This window comes from Triplophysa dalaica, chromosome 2 (genome assembly GCF_015846415.1).
Source record: "Triplophysa dalaica isolate WHDGS20190420 chromosome 2, ASM1584641v1, whole genome shotgun sequence".
NCBI lineage: Eukaryota > Metazoa > Chordata > Actinopteri > Cypriniformes > Nemacheilidae > Triplophysa > Triplophysa dalaica.
In genome coordinates, this window is record NC_079543.1 from 3,515,504 (window position 1) to 3,535,666 (window position 20,163).

Here is a 20,163-nt window from a genome sequence, read left to right on the forward strand (position 1 = left end):
CGACGAGATAGAATGGATTTATTTTTAATTAAAAAATTCATAAAGAATACACAATAACTAAGATAAACAAATACAGTAACAATTGATTCATGACTAAATAAATACGACAGACACAAAAAGCAGCAATCAAGTAAAAAAAATGAGAAAAATAAATAGAAAGACAAAAACAGTCGATTGAGAGATACGGCGATTGTATAAAGTAAACTACAAAAAACAGAAAATAGAATTCATAATTAATCAATTCGTAAGAATTAAGAATTTTTATTTATTTATTTAATAAATACATACAAACAAAATCAATGACTGAAACCAAAGCTAGACGAAAGAAAAAGCAGACCAATAAAGAAAGGGCCGTCTTGATTGACGTGGCGCGCGGCGTAGGCCGGAAGTGTTGCGCTATTACTCGCGCGGTGCATTATGGTTCGCTGGCCGGCGGAGTGCTGAGTCTGATGTGATATGTCAGATCTGTGGAGATGTGAGCGAGATATTATGATGGTATTATGACCAACAGGAGCTGCTTTATTCACGTAACAGGTACTGAACATTATACACGCGTTCACAAGTGTATGAGGAGAATCACTCGCGGTAAAGAGGATGTTTATTAGCATATCGTTAGCTAAAAGGCTAACGCTCTTTCTAAAGTAAACTCAACAACTGTTGAATTTGTTGCAGAAGACGCATAAATCACAGGCTTACGCGCTTATTATGGGTTTTTGGAGGTCGATGTGTAATTTTATGCTATTGTGATAAAGACACGATAACGCTGAGGTGCTTTACTTACCTGACTTATTATTATTAGTGACCTATTATTTCTGAAGTGTTATGGACCATCTCTACTATTGGGACTAACGGAGTACAATTAAATGGTATTAAATCAAAACTAAATGAATAACACACGTATCTAGTGTTTCGTGCCAGTCTTACTTAGTTTCAAATGTTACTTGCTCTTTTGTGTACTTTCGTGTTTGTTGTTTAACTTATATCCCTATTTTCTTGAGAGGATCTGACATAGTAGGAAGTTCATTGCACTAAAGTACAGGTGTCAATAAGATGTGAAAAGAGTTTGTATTTCTGGTGGTTGTAAAAGATCTTCCTGCTCTCTGACTGACAGCAGTTATTTAAACCCGCATGTGTGTTGATGTGACACCTCAGAGTTTTCACTTCTCATTCTGACTCATTATATAGCTTGCATGTCTTTGGTTTTCATTTGACATTCATAAACGCAGCCCCAGCAGATCTCTAGAGTCACCTGAGCACTGAATCTTCTGATCCTGGAGTCTGCTCAGAGCTGATGCATCTGCAGTTTTTGTGTAACATGCAGATCTGTGCAGAAACTCTGTCTCAATTTACTGGCTGTGGTGTGTGAGAATGATTCAGATCACAAAGCTGCTGGCTACAACAGGACCTTATGTCTGCATGTATTCAATTTATGTTCCTCTTTCAATGTTTTTATTATGACTCACTTTTTCTACAAGTTTATAATAAAGATTTTACTGATTCTATAGATAACGTTACAACAAGGGGATTTTTCGATTATTTTTACCTGGCTTATCTTTATCGCTGTTTTTCAATTAACTGGTGGGTTCAAATTCACAGAAATGAATGAGACATTTAGACTCAAACGTCATTTTTGCCACCACTATTTAAATCAGAGAAAGAGACAATATTTAAATCTGGTGTTATGATTCAGACAAGGAAAATTAAAGGAGTAGTTCACTTTCAAAATATATTTTCATGATAATTTACTCACCCCCATGTCATCCAAGATGTTTAGGTATTTGTTTCTTTAGTCGAGAAGAAATGAAGGTTTTTGATGAAAACATTTCAGGATTTTTCTCAATATAGTGGACTTCAATGGACTCCAAATGGCTGAAGGTCAAAATTACAGTTTTAGTGCAGCTTTAAACGATACCAGATCGGATCAGATCCTTATCAGATAAGGGTCTTATCTAGTGTAACAATCGGTCAGAAAAAAAAGATATGCTTTATATAAAGAAATGCTCACCCTGTTCTGCGATGCGATGGCGTAATTCTCGGTTGGTTAAATCTAGTGGTTTATGCGATGCATAACATTTAACATACAGTATGTATAAGAAATATTCAATTTTTTCTTATGAAATGACATCTGTTTAATCATATCGGTTGACCTGCCAACATGTGACACGCATTAACATATGTAATATTTTAATGTTTTTATTTTGTGCTTTAGGAGGTTGTCTTTTTTTATCACTTTGTTAAAATTCAGTTTTTTTCCGTAACAGATCTATTCACTTTTTATGAATTTACACACAGTAATTGACATTCAATTGCCTGTTGTATGTACATATGTTCAATTGACATCTTCACTGTATGTAAAACAAAGTTTTGGATATTTTATTATTTACATTTCGGTTTCATTTTTAAAACTTTTTACACCATTTTAAAAATGTTAACCAAGAACACATAGTGTAGGAGTTTAGCTCATTGTTATTCTCAAGACCATCAGGATGTTGATTTGTTTTCTTATGTGTGTGTGTAGTGTTGATGTGTTCCCTCAGCCGGCCTCATATGTGAGGGATCTGCAGTGATGTCCTCCGGTCATGGATCGTCTCCTCTGCCTCAGTCCAGTGGAGGAGGAGGCACAGAAGATGGGCTCTTCCGCAAACCCCGGGATCCCTCCACTGCCTCCAGACACTACCGAACGCCGAGATCCCTACCGGATGTCTGCCCCAAAGAGCCCACCGGTCAGATTTCCTGTTACATCTCATAGCTGGATCTATCTTCTTCTTTATGAAAAAAAAAATAAAAAAAATGTTTTATTCCATTAAAAGTGGACAGGAAAGGATGTTTTGACTATGTTCATCTTGAGAATTATTAAAAGCGCAATGTGCTCTGTACAGCTGATAGACGTGGCCTCTGTGATGGTCCGTCGGTGGTGGCCGACCAGCATCGTTGGACTGTGTACAACTCTAAAGTCAACCTCCCCGCAGCCCTGAACGATCCCAGACTGGCCAAGAGAGAGTCGGACTTCTTCACTAAGACATGGGGCCTGGACTTTACTGAGACCGAAGTCATGCCTTCATTCTACCTGCCCAACATCACCCGTGAACACTTCAGCTCCTACCTGCATGAGACGGCTCAGGTGACACATCCATCTGAATTATTTAAACACAAAACGTCGAGAGGAGTTGGGTTCCACACGACAGCGAACTTTCTGCATATTTGTCATTCTGATACTTTTGTACAAATCTCAGACATGTTTCTCATGTTCACTGTTTGTGTTTGTCTCAGAGGGAGAAGATTCATGAGCGCTGTAAGAGTATTTGCTCGAACAAAGATAACCTGTTGGTGCCCACCATCACAAACAATTACGGTATGAGTTACAGAACGTATGAGTGACTGTATTTGCACAGTAGAAATGATCAACGAACAAGTTATATTTTAAACAGACCAGACATGAAAATATTGCCAGCTAAAATGATTTCCGTCTGTAATGAGATATCATATAAAAATATCTATCGGCAACTGATGACAAGGAAACAAAGTGTATAGAGATGATGAACTAGATATTTATAATTCATGGAACATTAATGTGTGTTTATTTTTGATATGTCTTGTAGATAAAGCCAGACCTGAGCTTGAGCAGGTGCCCAAGGTGAGAATGGAACATGAGAGTTTATAAAGTTCTTTGAAGAAATAATGACTTTAGGTCAACAATTTTTGTTCATCTCTCTTTATTATATAGATTTTTATGAAGCCTGAGTTTGTGCTGAATGATCCCGCCACATTTAATGCTGTGTTGCCATGGTCCCACTTCAGCGTTGCCGGAGGCAAGAACAGTCGAGATGTTGCGTCATCTCGTCTACTACAGGAAAAGGTGACAGTCTGGTGTTGTGTCACCTCATTTTTCTCAGGGTCTCTGTTCAGAATTTCAAAACACATAGCATCATGTAGACAAGTCAGTAATAAACATCCTCTTCATGTTTGTCTCTGTGTAGTTGAGTCACTACCTGGATGTGGTGGAGGTGAGTATCGCTCGACAGATCTCTCTCCGATCCGAAGCCTTCTTCCACGCTATGTCGTCCCAGCACGAGCTCCAGGACCGCCTCAGAGAGACGGCCGACGCCGTCGCTAAGCTACGGGCCCGCACTGCTGCCATCAACCGGGTGATATGTCGAGGGCCACTGCGTGCCCTGCGGGACGCTCTGACCTATAATAACTGTATAAAGCTACACAACAAACTCAAGCTGATGGCCGCGGTGCACCAGACGCAGCCCACGGTGCAATTACTCCTCTCCACCTCAGAGTTTGTTGGGGCGCTAGAGCTCATCGCCACCACGAAAGAAGTTCTGCAGCAGGAACTGCAGGGGATTCACAGTTTCAGGTGAGCAAGAACAGATGCTCTGGCTTTTCTGAAAAAGTGTAATGCCAACAGAAGAAATTATAATGTGATGTAAAATCTTGGTGATGTTATTGATACAATCTCATTCGTCTCTCTGTAGACATTTGGGTTCTCAGCTCTGTGAGATGGAGCTCTTGATTGATAAGATGATGGCGGCTGATTTCTCCACCTATGCTAAAAGCGATTTCAACCGACCCTTTGAGGAGGATAGTCCGGTTCTGGAAAAGGTCAGGCAGTTTGCCATTTACATTGTCTGTAGTTATTGTTGCGTTGCTCAGCGTTTTGCACAATCTTTGCAAAATGTGTTCACTGTGGATTTACATGGCTTATACTGTAAATAAAGAAGTTAAATATTTTTCCAAGAACAGAGTCAGTTTCAGATTCATTGAACTTGGTGTTTTGCTGGTTCCCCAAAGAGAATTTTCACTGGTTAGGAAATCACATGGTTGAAAAAAATCAAACACCACCACATTTAAACCACAAAGACTTTTGGCAGGTTGTTGCCTGGTGAATCAGGTCACGTTCATGTTGAATGTCGCTTTGAGTTTCACAGTGTGAGATTTTCTCGTAGGTCACAAAGCTGTCGGCAGTGTCAGGAAAGGTTGGTTTACCAAGAATGTGTTTTTTTGATGCCCTAATTCCCACACAGATTATCCAAATGTTTAACCACAAAAATTTCATTTCCTCACTGACAATAAAACCTCAAGTGCTGAGATCGGTCTGATTAATTCATTTTAATTGAGTGAATCAGTGGAAATAATCGAGAATATCTGAGCATGTTTAATGGTTTATGAAGATTGTCTTACACTGCTATCATGGTTTGTGTTGTCGTCTTCTGTGATTGGCCAGGTGACCCTTGAATTGAAAGGGGATATTTTTACAGTTGATGTTATGATTGCGTTCCTCTATATTGTGCTTGTTGGCAAATGTTAAACACGTCGATTTGAGTAAAAGGGTCTAAAATGTCTGTTTCACAGGATCGTCTGCAGTCTCTGGTCTTTGGCTTGTTGAGACAGAGAAAGCTGGATTTCCTGGATATTTACAGTGAAGAGATGATGCACGCTGCAAAGAACATCGTACGGCAGGTACGACACACAGATACACAGGAAATAGGGCGGGGACAGAGGTGAAGCCATAAATGAGAAGGGGACAAACACAAGAAATGAAGCAGGGACAGGAAATGAGGGTAAAGATGTGGGACAGGAAATGGTGGGGGAGGGAGAGGAAATAGGCAAGAAAACAGTAGACATTTTAAGTAGCAACATCACAGTGTATGATTTTATCTTTTCTCTGTCTCTATTGACAGTGTGTGTTAAAGTCTTTGTCGCAGATCAACGAGATTGATTCTAACACTATCAAGTGAGTTCAGTTCACTTACAAGATTATCACATTACTGATTATCACAGCTGACTGTGTGTGTGTTTGTGTCAGACTCCACGAGCAGATGCGCTCAATGACGTTCAATCAGTGGTTCGATCTGCTAATGGATATATTTGAGCAATTCATCTCGTTTGTTAAGAGAATCAAGGTAACACAACTCTTATAACTAGAAACTATTCTTAACAGAAAGACAACCGTCTGCTCTAAATCGATTCCAAGGACTCACTACACACTGGTGTATTTGTTGTAGGCCACACTCAGCGTCATACGAAATGTTGTGTTGGAAATTCTCGACAGCAGCCAGAGGAGTCGACAAGCTGAGGTCATGTCTGCAACAAACCCTTCTGACAGTAGGGGCAATGAGGACGAGGAGGAGGGGTCAGGGGGACCTGGCCTTCGTTCAGGAGAGGCGGAGCTTGCCTACCTCACCCATGAGGGCCTTTTTATAAGCGATGCATTAAACGAAGCGGAACAGCGCAGTGGCGCGACGGCACAGAGTCAGTCTAGAGCGCAGATGCAATTGGAGGCCTGCGGCAGCGACTCAGCCTCCGCAACCACAGAATCTTCCTCCAGCAAGGAACACAACTCCAACACTACCTCCTCCCTGACCATAGGGGGCGCTGCCGCGATGTGAGTGACAGCTGTGATTTTGGAGATGAAAGAAATGACGCTTGACAGATTTTGTGGGACTCACTCGATTTTAATTTGTCTCTGGCAGAAGTGAGGACGTTATGCCATCTGATCTCGAGTTGGGTCGAGTGGCCAATAACATCCAGGAGCTGCTGTACACGGCGTCAGACGTCAGTCACGATCGTTGCGTCAAAGTGCTAATGTCTCGAGCCAAGGTACAAACACACACATTGCTTTTGTGCTTTAGTTATATACACACCTTCAGTTTTAGACACACCTGTCATCTATCAGTGAAAGGAACCAGTTTTTCAACACTCATAATACAATAAATCAGGAAATTCCTGTGAACTTTGAAACAAAGTTATGTCAACTATCTCTCTCTCTCTTTTCAGGACGGCTCTCTTGAGCGCTTAAGTTCCTCAGAGTTTGTATGTTTGAGTCAGGCCGTAGAGGCGTTCGTCAAAGACACGGAAGATTTGTGTGGCAGACGCAGTGTCAGCCTGAGGGGGGCGCTGCAGAGTCAAGCCAACCGATTTGTACAGCGCTTCCACGAGGAGCGCAAGACTAAACTCGGGTAGATGCATGATTAAACTCACACGTTCAGTCTTTGTTTAATGACATATCTACAGATTTTGACCAATCAGACTCGTGTGTGTGTGTGTGTCTGTTCAGTCTGCTGCTGGACACCGAGAGGTGGAAGCAGGCAGACGTTCCTGCTGAGTTTCAGGATCTGGTCGACTCCATCGCTGACGGACGCATCACTCTGCCTGAACGCAAACCCACAGGTTTTCAAACCCAGTTTCAGCTCTGCTTTAGGATAAATATAACTCTTTCTATTTTTAAACATGTTGGTGATGTTTACTGAAGGTGTTTTTGTATCTCTTAGGTTTTGAGGACAGGAAGCCCAGTGAGTTTCTATGTGTTGACGGGCAGAAATACGCTGTGGTCGGGTAGGTGTCCGACTTAGGACCTTCTTTATCAGCACGTTTATATCTTGTCCCTGTTTGACCTTTACTCTGCTCTCTGATAGGACGGTGCTGCTGTTGATCCGGATGTTTCTGGAATACTGTCAGTGTGTGAACGACATTCCCTCCATCACAACAGACATCCTCACGCGTCTCGCTGACCTTGTCAAGGTGTGTGTGTGCATTCAACTAATATCGGTCTTACAACCTATACTGACCATTTATGCTTATGGATTCAATGACTGATCTTTAGAAATCATTTGATTTATTACATGTTTGAGTAAATCTTCTATAGATAAAAAAGATTTTTTGCTTTGTTGAAATTTTGTTAATGTTATGTATTTTGTTAAACTTTTGTTACCTGTTCATAGTTTAATGCCGTTTTTATGCACCTGCAAGGCTATTTATCCACCCCTAAAAAAAGTGTAGATTTTGGAAGAAAGGTTGCACTGTGACACAGGTTGCGGTTTGTTTCCACGTTAACAGCACTTCAATTCTCGGAGCTGTCAGCTGGTGCTGGGGGCGGGTGCTCTGCAGGTGGTAGGGCTGAAAACCATCACCACCAGAAACCTGGGTGAGAAACCACACACACAGTCACGACTCAAACACACTAACACACACACACTAATGACAGTGTGTCTCTTTAGCTCTGGTCTCTCGCTGTCTGCAGCTGGTGGTTCACTACATCCCTGTGATCAGAGCGCACTTCGAGACCAGACTGCAGCCCAAACAGTATAACATACTACGCCACTTCGACCACATCACAAAGGTAACCGCACTCTCCTCTGCTACTGACTGGTTTCACTCCACCAGAAGGTTTACCCAGACAGACAGGTGCTCCAAGCGTCAGGATGATAACGCATTCTTTCTTTCTTTCTTTATCCGTGCAGGACTATAATGATCACATCGCAGAGATCTCAGCTAAACTGGTGGCTATCATGGACAACATGTTTGCAAAAACTGTATCTAAGGTGGGCTCCGAAGTCCATGTTTCAGTCAAGTCTCACAAATAATCACGAATCCCTGAAAACATATTCAGCATTCACAAGTTCCATATAAACTCTAAACTCACATCTTTCCTTTGCTCTTAGTTATTGAAAAATATAGACATGTATTATTTTAATACAATCACAATAAGCCTTTCATTATTATGGTTTGCGTCTCCGGTCAGTATTATGACCTTGTTGTGATTTAAAACCGAACGTTGGTGTCGCTCTCTCTGCAGTATGAGGTGAAGGCTCCCATGCCGTCCACGTCCTTGCGTAATGTGTGTAAACAGATGGCTAAAATGCATGAGGCTATATACGAGCTCTTACCTGAGGAGCAGACACAGGTGAGACGCCACACGTGCTGATTGTTTAGACCTTCTGAGATAGTCGTCAACTCATGTCTTGTGTGTGTTTGTGTGAAGATGTTGTTTCTCAGGATTAACGCCAGCTTTAAAATGCATCTAAAGAGACAGTTAGCACGACTCGGGGTCATAAATGACGGAGGACCCCAAAATGGGTAAGCAGTCTTGGGGTTATATTTTCACTTAGCTCATTGCAATGCATTATGGTAGTCTCTCTCATTCAACACTCGACTCTCTGCAGGTTGGTCATGGTAGACGTGGCGTTTTACACAGGGAACGTGCAGGCCTTGCGTTCTCTGGAGCAACTGGACTTAAACATGCCTGAGATCTGGGAGCAGAAGAGGTGATGATGGACATCTTCTCCTGGACAATCAGACCTCTCTGCCACGCCTGCCATCACAGCGACCTGCTCCACCCTAAGCAGGAAGTGAATTCAGAGGATTATAGGAAAGAGGAAGTGGGGAGACTCAGGACTAAAGGTCTTGCTTATTTAAGCCTCTGTGAATCTGGAGTCATCCAGCGGTGTCTCGCGCTCCACCCGCCTCTTTCCCTCAGATGAGAACAAGCACTTTTTCAGGAGCTGGAGGGTCACATTTTTATTGTGGAGACCAAATGAGGACGAGTTTGTGTGGTTGACCAATCCTGTCGCAGCTGGGAATCGTGGGAAATCTGTTGATTATTCTGAAGCTGAGATGTGTACGCAGTGCCTCCTTCAGTACTGCCACTACAGTGCAACTTTCCATTCATGTGCAATTCTGTCTGTTATTTAATAACTGTCAAATGAAACGATGAATGGTTATTTATTTAAATGGTTTTGTTGTTGATTTATTTTTTTTCCAAGTAAAGCATTCAGGTGTTGAATGCCGACAGGAGAACTCTAGTATTGAAAGGGGCTTTTAAAACGTATTTTTTGTGCCAGTGTAGCAGTGATGTTGCTGCCTGGTTTTGGCTTTCATGTTCATGAGTGCTGAATCGATGAAGTATCAAAACTCTGGGGGTTAAAGGTCAAGGATGAATATCCTAGTTTATTGTGAGCCTGTGGCTGTGTGAGGATATTCTGTACGGCATGTAAATGTGAAGATTCTCGAGACAAAATTAGACAATTCTGTTATACATATTTAGGTAAATTAGAAAAGGGGAAAAACTATTATACAGGGATTCCAAGGTTTATAATAATTATAGTTTAATGGAAGATTAATCCATCAAAACATGAAATTGACTATCAATCTCATTTTTGTCTTAATAACCACTACACCTTCTCTACAGTTTTAAAGGAACATAAATCTCGTGAGACAATCTGTTGAACAGATTTGCTTGTAGTGTGGGGTAATAACCTCGCAAAAATGTAGCAGAGTCTTGAATTCTTTATAAAGATCATCATAGGCTTATTGAATATGATTTTCTGACTTCAAAACCACAGTATTCCCCAAATCATGTCTCTTCTACAGTGGGGTCATTTTACTTAGTTGGTAATTTGAATAAATCCTGGTCTGGTTTTTAAAGGGTGACTGTGGCTTCATGTGGAGGTATTTTTTTCCTGTGAGCTTTTGTCATCGGCTGTGGATTTCTTTTCTAGTAATTCCATGTATGTCAGCAATTATCGTATTTAACAACCGTGCTGTCCCGTTGAAAGTGCCTACCTTTTATTTTAAATCAATGACTACTTGTGGTTTAAACTGTACATTTGATGGCTAGTGTGCCTGAGCTCTGTGTGTGTTTCAGGGCCTCTTGTTGCCCCTCACATGAACGGATCAAGAAGTACACTGATGGGAAAATATTGTGGCATGTTTGATCTTTTGAATGGTGGCACTTTTTAACATTAATAAAGCCACAGGGAAGATTTACACTGGTTTTAGTTCATTTCTCCTTTGATGCTTTGTCTTTAAACTGCATAGTGTTTGATTTGTTTAGTGAAGAATGCTGTTTCACATACTATCTTTCTAATTATAGCAGGCTGTTTCTGTAGTATATCGTAGTTTGGAAAGAATATATATATTGTATGTATGTATATATGTACGCACTACGCTTTCTACAGTGTAACGTCAGAGAAACTTTTATTCTATTTCGCCACTAACTTCCGGTTGCGATCAGATCGTAAAAATGGCGCAAGGTAAACAAAAACTTAAAGCGCAGCGACCCGGATTAGCGAAAAAACAACATACAAAGACAAAAGGACTCAAGAAGGGAGGTAAACAAACGTTTGTGTCTTTGCGTACCGAATGACTGTATCTTAAAATAAAAGATTAACAGCACGTGAGCATGACGCACGTGCGCATGTCTGACACTTCATCTGTAATCGCAGTAAAACTGTTTTAAGATTGTATTCGTCACCCCGTTTACTGTGTTTCAGGCAGGATTATCGCACCCAAAAAAGCTCGTATTGTCCAACAACAGAAACTCCAGAAGGTGAGAGATCTGCACTCTTATATTTAGTCTTGAATACTGTAACGTTACTTTCACTATTTATTATTTGCTTTTTGTACAAACCCCCTTTTAGTTTTACACCTTTTCTAAATTGTTGCTTTGATTTGGTACAATGTCTAATGTACTTGCATCTTCAGCTCTGTTGAATATAAAAGCAGTGCAAAATAATGATCTATTTTTTCGCCTGCAGGATTTGGATGTGGCTATTAGAAATAAGATCGAACACGAGGTCACACAGAAAGCCAGCACAAATCTACACAAGAAACTGAGTGTGTTGAAAACTCCAGGAAGGAGGACTGGACCAGCCGGACCCCCAAATCCTGGATCATCTGCTTCTGGATCATCCAAATGACCTGTTTATTTGAAAAACGTCGTTTACTGTATGGCCGCTAGGTGGCGGTAGAGGCCATAGAATGAAGACTAAAAACCTCAACCTGGATTCAACGGGACATTAGTCTTTGAAAGCGGACTCGTATATTTATCATGATCTTGGAAACTGTGCAGCTATTGTGCTTCTAGTATATCCTCTATATATAGAATAAAATCAGATCTGATTGTCATCTTACATATTATTGATTTACGTTATACACCACATTTAACATGTTTTGCTCTTTTAGAGGCTTTTATCATGTTTTTTTGGGGTGTTTAACAATGGATGTTCATGTTTCTAATAAAAAAATAAATAGGCTTTATATTTCACATATTTTAAGTCTTGTTCACCGCTGTCCCTCTTCTCACCAAACGACTGGATTTCTTCCGGTCTATATAAAGTCCCTCCTCTGAAATGCTCTGATTTGTAAAGATAAACAGTTCTGTCGTGATTGGTTCCCCGCTTAGAGTGTGTGAAGATGTCACCCATACCATATCAGCGAGCTTCTGCTTCTCAGGCTGTTGTGATTGGTCGATCCCCTCGTGTACGTGTATTCATGAGCTTTGGCTTTTAGAAACAAACAGTAACAATGGTGTCACCGAACCGATTGGCCTCAGACTGGTTATATTTATAAACACTTATAACAGAAGCGTTAGTTTTGTCTTTTTATTTCGGACCCAAGTTGGATAATAAAACAAGCAGATTGACCAGAAGACATTTGCAAGGAGGACTTCAATGGACATTTCATAGAAGTGTTTTAGAGGTAGGCTATACGCACAAACACACACACGTGTCCGTGGGGACAGTCCATAGGCGTAATGAGTTGTATACTGTACAAACTGTTTATTTTATCCCCAACCCCTAAACCTAAAGATTGTAGAAAACTTTTTGCATTTTAGATTTTCAAAAATTATCTGTACAATTTATAAGCTTTTGTAAGGGTGGGGACCTCAATTTTGGTCCCCACAGTGACATGGGTCCCCATGAGTTTGTTTGCATTCAGGTTTAGGTCCCCACTAACAAATAAAAACCAAATCCACAAACCCCACAACATCAGTGTATTACACAGAACAGCTTTCACAGCCGATGTTATTTGACCGTAATCTTAGAATGTTTGTAGCTGAATTCTTATTACCAGCTGTAGGACTGTGATAAAAAGTGAACGTAGTTAACCGTGTTGCTCAGTCAAATATTTACAATCTCTTTTAACCAAACACTACTCTCTTCTCTTGTCTAAGGCAGACGTCACCTCTTTTTTGGTGTATTCCTTTGTGTGGAGGTTACTGATATACTCTGAACAGTGACATCATGTACCCGGGAAGTAGAAGGCTGTAGTCCGATCCAGCCGTTCTCTGTAGTCCTTCAAAAGCGAATTCTGTTAAAGACTATATTGGCACTGAACTTTGAGCTTTATCATTTTGCAGGAATTGTTTATTCTCTAACAGCAACATTACACACTAACTAAACTCTGGCCTATAAGCTTTGTTGCTGGTTTTGCTAGTACATCTGCAGTTGGACAGTACGCTAGACTAATCCTGACCTCATTTATTACAGACCTCAAAAAATGGTATTTGATGTCCACATGTTAACATCTCTGTCTATAGAGCTTGTTAATCGACGTCACACCGCGTTGAATGTTGCGGGAGGATGACTGCTAGTGTGTTCAATGCAGTGTTTTGTTTTTTTCTAGTTTAATTAGGAAAAAAAACCTCAATAGGATTGCGCAGAGTCGTTCAGGATAAGCCCATGTTTCTTTCACTTTCGATTTCTCTGTATATCAAACAAAACAAGGAACAGTACATATCAAAACAATAATAGCAGTGGAGTATTGTCCTCCCAAGATGGCGGCGCCACAGCAACACACAACATAAGGCTTTTAAAACATGCATGGCAGTTTTCTATTGTTTTATAGTTTTATACCACTGTTCATGTCCATGCTTTGTGGTCTTTTGTACCACACCTGTTACAGACATGTCCATACGTCCAGGCAGCCGTAAATGTACAATTTCTGATGTCAAATAAAGTTGGCTTAACACAATGACGAGAGACAGTTTACCAAGAAGAAACTAACGTCCCACTTTTGTCAGGTTTTTCTACAAGTAACACAACTTAACTCTTATGGTCCTGAACCTTTTTGTCATGTCAGATGAGAACAATTATTGACAATATCGGATGGACCACCTCATCCAACAAATAACACATTTGGTCTGCTGTGGAATTTGCTTATTGAATGCATTTTGTTGTAAGCCATCATGAAAGTACATAATGTGTTAATGCAAATAGATTATACATTTCTCCAAAAGATCTACCAGGCAGCAGGAATACAATTAACTAACTAAAGTTAATTTTCTGCAACATTCAATCATTGACACATCTACACATTTGGTTTTCAATGTATTTTTAACATAAGAAGCATTACTGTAATTCTGAAAGTGAAGCAATGTTAGGCTTTTGTCAAAATGAAAGTGAAATTCAAGATTTCTGAACTTTTCCACAAACTCACAACCTCAAAATCTCACAACCCTTACTCCCACTTACTCACACCCAGAGCTGTTCGTGTATTTTATGTAAATGATTCCCAATTGATGATTCCTTTTTAATGCTTTATAATTTTAATATGTTTTTGAAAAGTTGAATGTGACATTAAAGATGGTTTCACACTACTTCCTGTCTAACACAATACGCTTTGTCTCCACAGGCCATATTATAAACATTATAAGTTCATACATATAATTTCAATAACGGAGCATTCACCTGTTAGTCTATGCTGAAAGGAAAGTCGGTCATTTACAGCTTGCTCACAGATAACCACAGAAGTTTCGTTTGGCAGATTGTTCCTCTGTCATTATATGTTTTGCACTTTTAAACAATTGTGTTGTTGTAGCTGTAGCGACCATAGGCTAACCAAAGGAATAACACACTTGGTTTTCACACTTGCTGCAGGGGTGAAAGCAAAGCACATAATTCACCAAATAAAGAATAACATTTGCATTCAATAATAAGGTAAAACACATTCAGTATACTGTACAGGCCATGAGTGTAAATGTGCTATTGATAGAAGCTAAATATGTTTGTTCCTTATCACGTTTATGCAACACTTTGAGGTGCTAAAAACACATTTGACTCCTTGAAAACTGTATACAGAACAGCAGCACTGAAAGGCTTATGAGGTCAATACTGCGATTACCTAAAGTGATGCTGTAAAATAAAAAAACGCCTTATTGACCTGTAGCTTCAAAGCAAGTCATTCTGAAAGTGAAACTATATCAAGGCTCTTTAAAGGAGGAACTCATGATTTTTGAGCCAGTCCTTAAAAAAAGTCGCCGCACACTCACTCACAGTACAGGATGACGATAAACGTAAGTCATTATGTTTGTCTTTTATTCATTTTTATCATTCTGAGATGCACCACTGATGACTTAACGTGGGTTTTAATTAGTGGAAGTGTTTTCAAATGTTATTTTATATATACGCACAAGAAAAAAAACATTTAGTATATTGCATTAGATTTTCTAGTATATTTCAATATATTTTTTATCTTGTAATGCCTGCCTGTGCAACACAGTTGTATTTTTTGCGGAACAATCCGACCCCTGCACCACATTTGAGAGTTTCCGTTGCTCAAGAGCTAATGGAAAACATTTGTGCTGACCTGTTGCGTGCATATATTTCATGGGGAAAAGCATGCCCGTGAATAATTATAGTGATAATATTTTTTATTCTGATAATGAACCCCCTGTCAAGTTTGAGATGCTGGAATATTGTGTGTGCGCGTCAAGAGTCTCACAAACGAAACCAAAATCTACATCATATTGTCACCGTTTGTTCCCTTTCGTTTTGTTACTCAGTTAACTGTCAAATATTCCGCGCATGTTTATTATTCATTATACATTGGGGAAAATAAGTATTTGACACATCAGCATTTTTATAATTTAGGGGATTTCTAAGTGGGCTATTGACACAAAATTTCCGCCGTCAAGCCAAATATTGAATTCATACAAAGAAATCAGAACATTTAAGTTCAGTCATAATAAATAAAGTCAAATGAAAGCCAGGAGATCACCTGAAATCTTTCAGTATTGAAAGAGAAACCCTGCCCCCTATCAGTACTAATTGATATCAGCTGCTTTAGTCCTAATTGATGGCCAATAAAGGCTTCTCATTATCTAGGAGGCACACAGGAAAGACTTCATAATGGGTAAAAGCAAAGAACTCGCTGTAGATCGTCGTAATCTTATTGTTGAAAAAGCATTTTGATGGGAATGGTTATAGGCGCATTTCCAGAATGCTGAATGTTCCTGTAAGCACTGTGGGGGCCATTATCGGGAAATGGAAAGAGCATCAGTTCACCATAAACCGGCCACGATCAGGTGCTCCATGTAAGATCCCTGTCCGTGGAGTCCAAAGAATAATCAGGAGAGTTCTCCAAGAGCCAAGAACCATTCAGGCAGAACTTCAGGAAGACCTTGCATCAGCAGGTACTGTTGCTTCAAAGAAAAATATAAGCAACGCACTGAACAGCCATGGCATCCATGCACGCTCACCATGCAAGACTCCATTGCTGAACAAAAAGCATGTTGAGGCTCGGTTAAAGTTTGCGAAAGAGCATTTGGAGAAGCCTGCGGATTATTGGGAGAATTTAGTATGGTCAGATGAAAGCAAAATTGAACTTTTTGGCAGTCATTCTACACACCATGTTTGGAGAAGAAATGGCACTGCCAACCACCCCAAGAACACCATACCAACAGTTAAGTTTAGGGGTGGAAGCATCATGGTTTGGGGCTGCTTTTCAGCAAGGGGTACTGGCAGACTTCATATTATGGAAGGCGGGATGAATGGAGAAATGTACCGGGACATTCTGGATAAAAATCTGCTGCCATCTACTGGAAAGCTGAAAATGAAAAGAGGGTGGACATTTCAGCAAAACAATGACACAATGAAGTGGTTTCAAAGAAAGAAAATCAAGCTGCTTGAATGGCCCTGTCAATCACCTGGCCTAAATCCCATAGAAAATCTATGGAGAGAACTGAAGATCAAAGTTCTTAAAAGAGGCCCAGCGAACCTTCAAGATTTAAAGACCATTTGTGTGGAAGAATGGGCCAGAATCACTCCTGAGCAATGCAGACGACTGGTCTCTCCATACAAGAAGCGCCCAGAAGCTGTAATCACCAACAAAGGCTTTTCTAAAAAAGTATTAAATAAAGTGTGTTCAAAACTTATTCCCTGTGTCATTTGACTTTATTTATTATGACTGAACTTAAATGTTCTGAGTTCTGAATTCAATAGTTGGCTTGATGGCTACATCTGGTGGAAATTTTGTGTCAATAGCCCACTTAGAAACCCTCTCACTGATAAAAATGCTGATGTGTCAAATACTTATTTTCCCCGCTGTTTAGGCTTCTGAAGGGAACTTGTCTTGAAGGACACTTCGGAGAGAGAGAAATTTGAGTTCCTTGACAAATGCTGACCAAACTAACAATTTTTGGTTCCCAAAACGTTCTGGGAACGTTAGCTTTTGGTTAGAAAAATATAGCCTGCAGGGAACTTTCCCTGGATGTTCTACTATGGTTACTATATGGTCAAAGAAACGTAGAAATAAATTAATGTGAAAATAAATTAATGTGAAAATGTTGAAATATTTATTAGCATAAATGCATAAAAGAAATGCAAAAATGTACAAAATAAAAATGTTTAAATAAATAATATAAGTTTAAATATCAAATTCGTTTTTGTTTTTGTTTTTTTGAGAATTAATTAATTTATTTATTTTTGCAATTTTACATTTATTCATGTATTTATTTTTGTATTCATTTATTTTGACGTATTGACACATAAAAAAGTATAGCCAGGGCCTACATTATGAATACATTTTCACACATGAAAACTTTGTTAACATTATCTGCTGCCGAAATGTTATATGCTATTTCCTGCCAAAGGCATCTTTGACAGTGTTGATTCAGCTTTTTTGTTCTGTCATTGGTAATATATACATTAGTATTTGATACCTTTTTCTTATTTGAACTCAGAACATGAAACACATAGAAAATGGTTTCAAGAAAATACTTAAGAAAAATGGCGACCTGAGGCAGACATCAGCTGAAAATTGTCAATTCATACTGTTTTTCTGCTACATTGCTTCCCGCGCTGGAACAGACATCAAGGCTGCACTAGATGAACTTGATAGTTTTCAAGGTAATTTACTGTAAAAGGCTACATTAACAATGAACGAATCTCTTGTTGACATGTTTTTTGAGATGAAGTCTGCACATGTCATTTTCTCAGTTCACAAACCAGTCATCCTGGTGGTGTTCCATCACACGTTTGACCATGAGAAAATTATACTGGACAGCAATGCAGCTATTAACAGGGAGCAAACACGTGCAGTGGACTGTCTGTTCTATGAGACTGAAATATTGCAATGTCAGAGGAATTATGATGCAGTTGATCAAATAGCAAAATACCTAAGATCACAGGTAGGTACAGTACATTGATCTTTGTTTAAACCCTGTATATTTGCAGTATTTAACTGCAGATTAATTCACAAATTCACTGTCCTTTCAGAAACTATCCCGTTATGCATGTTTAAAAGGTACGTTTACAGGCTTTTCTTTCTTATATGCATGATTTCTTATGTATATTTACAAAGTAAGTTTACAAAGTAAACTTATTTTTGCATATTACAGTATAATCATCATAAATAATAATTACTGATAATCAATATTTATTAATAATTTATAATTATGCAATTGTATACCTGTCTGGAAACCATCATAAGTATGAGGACAGGAGCAAGAAATTGTAGTTTGAATGCTTTCTTTCATATTATATTGCAGAACATGATGAACATGTTTCAGTAGAGAATTCCCCCTTAATCTGTTCGCAAGAACCCCCTACGTGCTGCATTTGCTCGAATCGCATGTGTCCGAAATTCTGTAATTGGATATGTCGGAATTTGCAGAATTACTGTAATTGCATATGCTGGATGTGTCCGAATTACTGTAATTGGATATGTTGGATGTGTCTGAATTTCTGTAATTGGATACATCGGATATTGCAGAATTTCTGTAATTGTTTATATCCGATGTATCTGAATTTCTGTAATTGCATGCGTCAGATTTTTTAGAATTACTGGAATTGAGTGCGTCGGAAGCATCAGAATTGATTAACAAATTTTGAATAAAAGATTTGCAAATTTTTAGTTAATGTCTTTGTGATAAGGCTGAAATGGTTATCTGAGAATCAAGTACTGTGCATGACTATTTGAACTGAAGTTTATAATTATGATATAGATGTAACAATTTTTTTTCAGTTTAAATAGACATCTCTTTTGTAATTAATGCTGATACCTGTAAATGTGATACTATACAAATGAATTTAAATGTTATATACAAATATGCTATATAAATTACTTGTGTGTATAAGTATCTACTAGGCATGTAAATGTACATTTACTCAATAAAACTATGGCAACAGACTAAGCAATGTTATTATTTAAACAAAGCTATTTTTAGAATTAGGTGTAATTTTAAAAATAAAGTTGAAAGGACCATTGTGTGATATTGCGGTGTCGTTGTGAATTGCAACCAACAGCTCACTTCACCCCTCCCTTTCATGTGTCATAAAAATGACAGAAAATGCATATTTGCATCATGCAGAAAATTACTATAAGACATGATGAGCAAGAAGAGACCGTTCTTTACCCCCGACATTAGCACAGTTATTGTTCATTGAATGAGACAATAATCTCACAATAACCACAAGTGCCGATGTTTTGCATCTCCAACATAAAAACATTAAACATGAACAAGTCAAAGTTAATTTTCCTGAGTGTACATTAGGCTATCACATTTATAATATTCCATTCCATTCCATTTTCTACCGCTTATCTGAACTACCTCGGGTCACGGGGAGCCTGCGCCTATCTCAGGAATCATCGGGCATCAAGGCAGGATACTCCCTGGATGGAGTGCCAACCCATCGCAGGGCACACACACTCACTCATTCACTCACACACTCACGCACTCACGCACTCACGCACTCACGCACTCACACCCGACGGACAATTTTTTCCAGAGATGCCAATCAACCTACCATGCATGGCTTTGGACCAGGGGAGGAAACCGGAGTACCCGGAGGAAACCCCCGAGGCACGGGGAGAACATGCAAACTCCACACACACAAGTCGGAAGCAGGAATCGAACCCCCAACCCTGGAGGTGTGAGGCGAACATGCTAACCACTAAGCCACCGTGCCCCCCATTTATAATATATTCTTCATAATTAAATATATATTTCTGACACAAAATATTGATTTACAGTTGCTTGAGTTGGCATTAGAAAAGGGATAGAACATAATGTCCAAAGTAACATTCAAGATGACTGCAGTACTCAGATTACCATTCCCAACCAAACCAGCAAATTGTTGCGGCCAAAATCTGGCCCACACCTTACTCCCCATACCACCTCATCTTTCCCACATACCATGTGGAATGATGGCACTAGGGCGGTCCGCTCCTGTTTGCCAGATTTGGGCCGCAGGCATGCCAAAGCTATGCCACAAGTCAAACATCAAAACAAATTAACCAGAGCTGACCCAAATATTAACAACAGTTCATTTCAATTCTGGCCCAGATTTATCCCAAAACCAACACCTTTCTGTGCTC

The 20,163-nt window shown here is 39.4% G+C and overlaps 3 protein-coding genes across 5 annotated transcripts; all 3 read left to right on the plus strand.

Moving 5' to 3' along the window:
• The first annotated feature begins 405 nt into the window (after positions 1-405).
• Positions 406-10,551, plus strand: vps54 (VPS54 subunit of GARP complex). Of its 3 annotated transcripts, XM_056736218.1 has the most exons (24): positions 406-534; positions 2,519-2,723; positions 2,880-3,121; positions 3,271-3,352; positions 3,600-3,634; positions 3,725-3,856; positions 3,978-4,363; positions 4,482-4,608; positions 4,953-4,982; positions 5,359-5,466; positions 5,688-5,740; positions 5,813-5,909; positions 6,012-6,391; positions 6,480-6,606; positions 6,784-6,965; positions 7,064-7,176; positions 7,278-7,341; positions 7,422-7,527; positions 7,843-7,930; positions 8,004-8,125; positions 8,247-8,327; positions 8,582-8,689; positions 8,768-8,862; positions 8,949-10,551. In XM_056736218.1, exons 2-24 carry the CDS (start codon positions 2,567-2,569, stop codon positions 9,052-9,054), a joined length of 3,021 nt encoding a protein of 1,006 aa, XP_056592196.1. In that variant the 5' UTR covers positions 406-534; positions 2,519-2,566; the 3' UTR covers positions 9,055-10,551. The 3 variants fall into 3 exon arrangements, 2 of the variants coding, with proteins under 2 accessions (XP_056592196.1, XP_056592205.1); XM_056736227.1 differs by lacking the exon at positions 4,953-4,982; XR_008905088.1 differs by lacking the exons at positions 8,768-8,862; positions 8,949-10,551 and having other exon boundaries at positions 8,027-8,125; positions 8,582-8,634.
• Positions 10,552-10,770: 219 nt separating this feature from the next.
• Positions 10,771-11,840, plus strand: c2h19orf53 (chromosome 2 C19orf53 homolog). Its single transcript, XM_056734814.1, has 3 exons — positions 10,771-10,895; positions 11,058-11,113; positions 11,322-11,840. The coding sequence occupies exons 1-3, from the start codon at positions 10,808-10,810 to the stop codon at positions 11,481-11,483; spliced, it is 306 nt and encodes a 101-aa protein (XP_056590792.1). The 5' UTR covers positions 10,771-10,807; the 3' UTR covers positions 11,484-11,840.
• Positions 11,841-14,792: 2,952 nt separating this feature from the next.
• LOC130409798 (uncharacterized) lies at positions 14,793-19,058 on the plus strand. The gene is made up of 5 exons (XM_056734019.1): positions 14,793-14,860; positions 17,528-17,693; positions 17,784-17,974; positions 18,063-18,090; positions 18,335-19,058. The coding sequence occupies exons 1-5, from the start codon at positions 14,849-14,851 to the stop codon at positions 18,622-18,624; spliced, it is 687 nt and encodes a 228-aa protein (XP_056589997.1). The 5' UTR covers positions 14,793-14,848; the 3' UTR covers positions 18,625-19,058.
• The last annotated feature ends 1,105 nt before the right edge of the window (positions 19,059-20,163 follow it).

What these genes read in the sequence shown, in the direction of transcription:
- vps54 (XM_056736218.1), top strand. Translation starts at nt 2,567, where the DNA reads ATGTCCTCCGGTCATGGATCGTCTCCTCTGCCTCAGTCCAGTGGAGGA. An exon ending in AGCTTGAGCAGGTGCCCAAG is followed by an intron (nt 3,635 to 3,724) that starts GTGAGAATGGAA and finishes TTTATTATATAG; the next exon opens with ATTTTTATGAAGCCTGAGTT. An exon ending in TGTCGGCAGTGTCAGGAAAG is followed by an intron (nt 4,983 to 5,358) that starts GTTGGTTTACCA and finishes TCTGTTTCACAG; the next exon opens with GATCGTCTGCAGTCTCTGGT.
- c2h19orf53 (XM_056734814.1), top strand. Translation starts at nt 10,808, where the DNA reads ATGGCGCAAGGTAAACAAAAACTTAAAGCGCAGCGACCCGGATTAGCG. An exon ending in AAAAGGACTCAAGAAGGGAG is followed by an intron (nt 10,896 to 11,057) that starts GTAAACAAACGT and finishes ACTGTGTTTCAG; the next exon opens with GCAGGATTATCGCACCCAAA. An exon ending in AACAACAGAAACTCCAGAAG is followed by an intron (nt 11,114 to 11,321) that starts GTGAGAGATCTG and finishes TTTCGCCTGCAG; the next exon opens with GATTTGGATGTGGCTATTAG.
- LOC130409798 (XM_056734019.1), top strand. An exon ending in TGAACTTGATAGTTTTCAAG is followed by an intron (nt 17,694 to 17,783) that starts GTAATTTACTGT and finishes TCATTTTCTCAG; the next exon opens with TTCACAAACCAGTCATCCTG. An exon ending in CAAAATACCTAAGATCACAG is followed by an intron (nt 17,975 to 18,062) that starts GTAGGTACAGTA and finishes CTGTCCTTTCAG; the next exon opens with AAACTATCCCGTTATGCATG.